General features: G+C 54.4%; 1 protein-coding gene across 1 annotated transcript; it reads left to right on the top strand.

The window, feature by feature from the left end:
• Window positions 1-1,796: 1,796 nt before the first annotated feature.
• On the top strand, window positions 1,797-2,699 carry LOC128903279 (olfactory receptor 14C36-like; the record flags this gene model as incomplete). The annotated part of the gene is made up of 2 exons (XM_054187296.1): window positions 1,797-2,096; window positions 2,142-2,699. Coding segments are annotated over exons 1-2 (858 nt in total), but the record flags the coding sequence as incomplete, so codon positions are not given.
• Window positions 2,700-3,155: the final 456 nt, after the last annotated feature.

Genomic DNA, 3,155 nt, shown 5'->3' on the forward strand with positions numbered 1-3,155 from the left:
GGTTTACTCCGAATGTGTTCCACCTGGACATTCCCTTTGCCTATCTGTCATCTCTGCCTCCAGTTGACTGCTCTAACCAGCCACTGGGGAGGCTTTGTCAGTAATGGTCCTCAGTGGGACCCATTAACGCTCCAGGGAACTTTGGGTTTTGAACCTGACATTAAAAGGCCTTTGGCTGGTCCTCTGCGTCTGAGCTGGGCTGGGCTCCTGGCATGGAGGGAGCTGATGGCAAGCGGGCAGCGCTGCAGAGAGACAGCTCTGCCCAGGAGCAGCTCCTCTGCCAAGCGCAGCAGGGCTGAGGGCACTGCCTGCAGGCAGCGAGGGCAGAGGAGGGAGGCAGAAAAAGGTTTAAAGGCAGTCAGGAGTGGGAGGATGCTGAGTGCTCAAGAGAGGAGAAATCTTTGCAGTCCTTGACACAGTAAGTCTGTGGGTGCAGGGCAATGCAGCTGCAGTTCGTGAAGGGATCTCCTAAAGCTGGCATAACCCACAGCCTGTGGGCTCTCTCTCTTCTACAGAGGAGGAGGACGTGCTCAGAGCAGGGCTTCCCTGCTGCACCATCAGAGGGACAGGGCAGGACAGGGACAGGGGCGGCTGCAGGGGTGTGAAGGTGGGTGTGCAGCCAGGGGTGGCCACGGTTGTCCCTCAGAGCAGGGTCCCTGTGCTGCAGGGATCTGTTTGCCGGGGCAGGGACTCTGCCGCCTGCCAGGGTCAGCTCTCAGCCTGCCTGGGGAGCTCCCCATGGCACTGCGGGGAGAAGCTGTGGGTAAGAGGAGTGACCTCTGCCAGGGCAGGGTCCTTCTTTTGTGAGAAGGTGCTGCATGGGCCAGGGCAGCTCACAGCTCCACATCACACCAGGACATTGGCAGAGGCAGCATTTCAAGAGCAATGGTCAAGGCAGTGCCTATCCTAGAGCTGAAGATCTTTCCAGGATTTGTGATCTCAGCTTGCTTCTAAGGGAAAGGAGAAAGGGGCTCTAAAGGTTAAGACTGAGCCTCCTGACCTGTTGCACTGAGGGATCAGCAGATCTGCCAAAAGCCTCGTAAGTGCCTTCCCCCACTCCTCTACCTACAGACAGCACCGGCATCACCTTTGCTTGCGGCATCAGTGCTTATCTGAACTACTCCTTAGGACCTGCTGACAGGGAGGTGCCTCTGAGCAGTGCCCTTCTGCCAGGAGGTGCCTGCAGGGCAGAGCTGAGCACAGAGCGGGTGGGATGGGGTCTGTGAGCACTGGCAGGGAGGAGACTTGGAGACAGAGAAACAGCTCCCAGCAGGGACAACTCCAGGCAGCAGAGAGCCAGGCCACCCCTCTGCATCACTCTCTGCTCAGCTGCACAGGGAGAGAGGGAAGAGTTTGGAGAAATGGACTTTGAAACTGGACTCTTCTGAGCTCAGAAAACTCCCGTTTCTTCTTCAAGAAGGTTTCTAGTGAGAACATCCTCTAACAGAGAGACGTGTAAGCAGAGGGCACCTGTGTGGTGACCAGCAGGTCACTCATGGGCAGACCGGCTCTCCTGACTCTGCATTAGGGCACAGGGAGCCCATTTGTCGCTCAGGGCTCACCAGTGGTCAGGCTGAGAGCAATGGGAAAGATGAGGATTTCTGCCCCTTCAGAGCAAGTGCCCTCACTCAGCAGCAAAAACCTGAGCTCACAAAAAAGATGAGTGGAGCTCCCTCAAAGAGAAGTAATTCTGAGGGGGTGTTGGGGGAACTAGCTTAGGATTGACTCAAGAAGTCAGCTGTAACTTGTCAATGTCTTCTCCTCTTTCAATGGTCAGCCATGCCCAGAGGCACCAAATGTCCAACAGCAGCTCCATCACCCAGTTCTTCCTCCTGGCATTTGCAGACACATGGGAGTTGCAGCTCTTGCACTTCAGGCTCTTCCTGGGCATCTACCTGGCTGCCCTCCTGGGCAACGGCCTCATCATCACCACCATCGCCTGTGACCACCGCCTCCACACCCCCATGTACTTCTTCCTCTTCAACCTCGCCCTCCTCGACCTGGGCTCCATCTCCACCACTGTACCCAAAGCCATGGCCAATTCTCTCTCGGACACCAGGGCCATCTCCTGTGCTGGATGTGCTGCACAGGTTTTTCTCTTGCCTTTTCTGATGGTAGCAGAGTATTGTCTTCTCACCATTATGGCCTACGACCGCTACGTTGCCATCTGCAAACCCCTGCACTACGGGACCCTCCTGGGCAGCAGAGCTTGTGTCCACATGGCAGCAGCTGCCTGGGGCAGTGGGTTTCTCTATGCTCTCCTGCACACGGCCAATACATTTTCCCTACCCCTCTGCCAGGGCAATGCCCTGGACCAGTTCTTCTGTGAAATCCCCCAGATCCTCAAGCTCTCCTGCTCACACTCCTACCTCAGGGAAGTTGGGCTTCTTGTGGTCAGTGCCTGTTTAGGCTTCGGGTGCTTTGTTTTCATCGTGCTGTCCTACGTGCAGATCTTCAGGGCCGTGCTGAGGATCCCCTCTGAGCAGGGACGGCACAAAGCCTTTTCCACGTGCCTCCCTCACCTGGCCGTCGTCTCCCTGCTTGTCAGCACTGCCATGTTTGCCTACCTGAAGCCCCCCTCCATCTCCTCCCCAGTTCTCGACCTGGTGGTGGCTGTGCTGTACTCAGTGTTGCCTCCAGCACTGAACCCCCTCATCTACAGCATGAGGAACCAGGAGCTCAAGGAGGCCATTAGGTATCTGATTTCATGGATTTTTTTCAAGAGGGAGAAATGTTCCACCTCTCTCCACAAATGACTCCCGCACTATTTGATTCCATCTGCTTTTTTGTGTGTTTTGTTATTGGCTTTGTGTTTTTAATGATTACATTTCTCATCATTGCTGTTGATATTGTCATTTATGGTTTTTATGCTCCTACACAAAGGTTTCACTTGTGTCACTACACCTGAGACATTTACGTCTTAGTTTCACCTGGTTCCCTTCTAAAAATGTATTTCACAGTGGCTCAGAGCTGGCCTCTTTCACAGAGTCTCCGTTAACAAAGCAAGATCTCCCTGGTGCAGTGCTTTAATGCTGGGGTCTTTCTCCAAACATGCCTGAGGAAATTCACCCCTGAAGGTCTTCTTCCTCCTCCATGTGTCCAGGAATAAAAAGCTGACTGTCCGTTTGTAACATTTTAGAGAGATTGGACTGGAT

The sequence above is a fragment of the Rissa tridactyla genome, unplaced genomic scaffold, assembly GCF_028500815.1.
Source record: "Rissa tridactyla isolate bRisTri1 unplaced genomic scaffold, bRisTri1.patW.cur.20221130 scaffold_29, whole genome shotgun sequence".
NCBI lineage: Eukaryota > Metazoa > Chordata > Aves > Charadriiformes > Laridae > Rissa > Rissa tridactyla.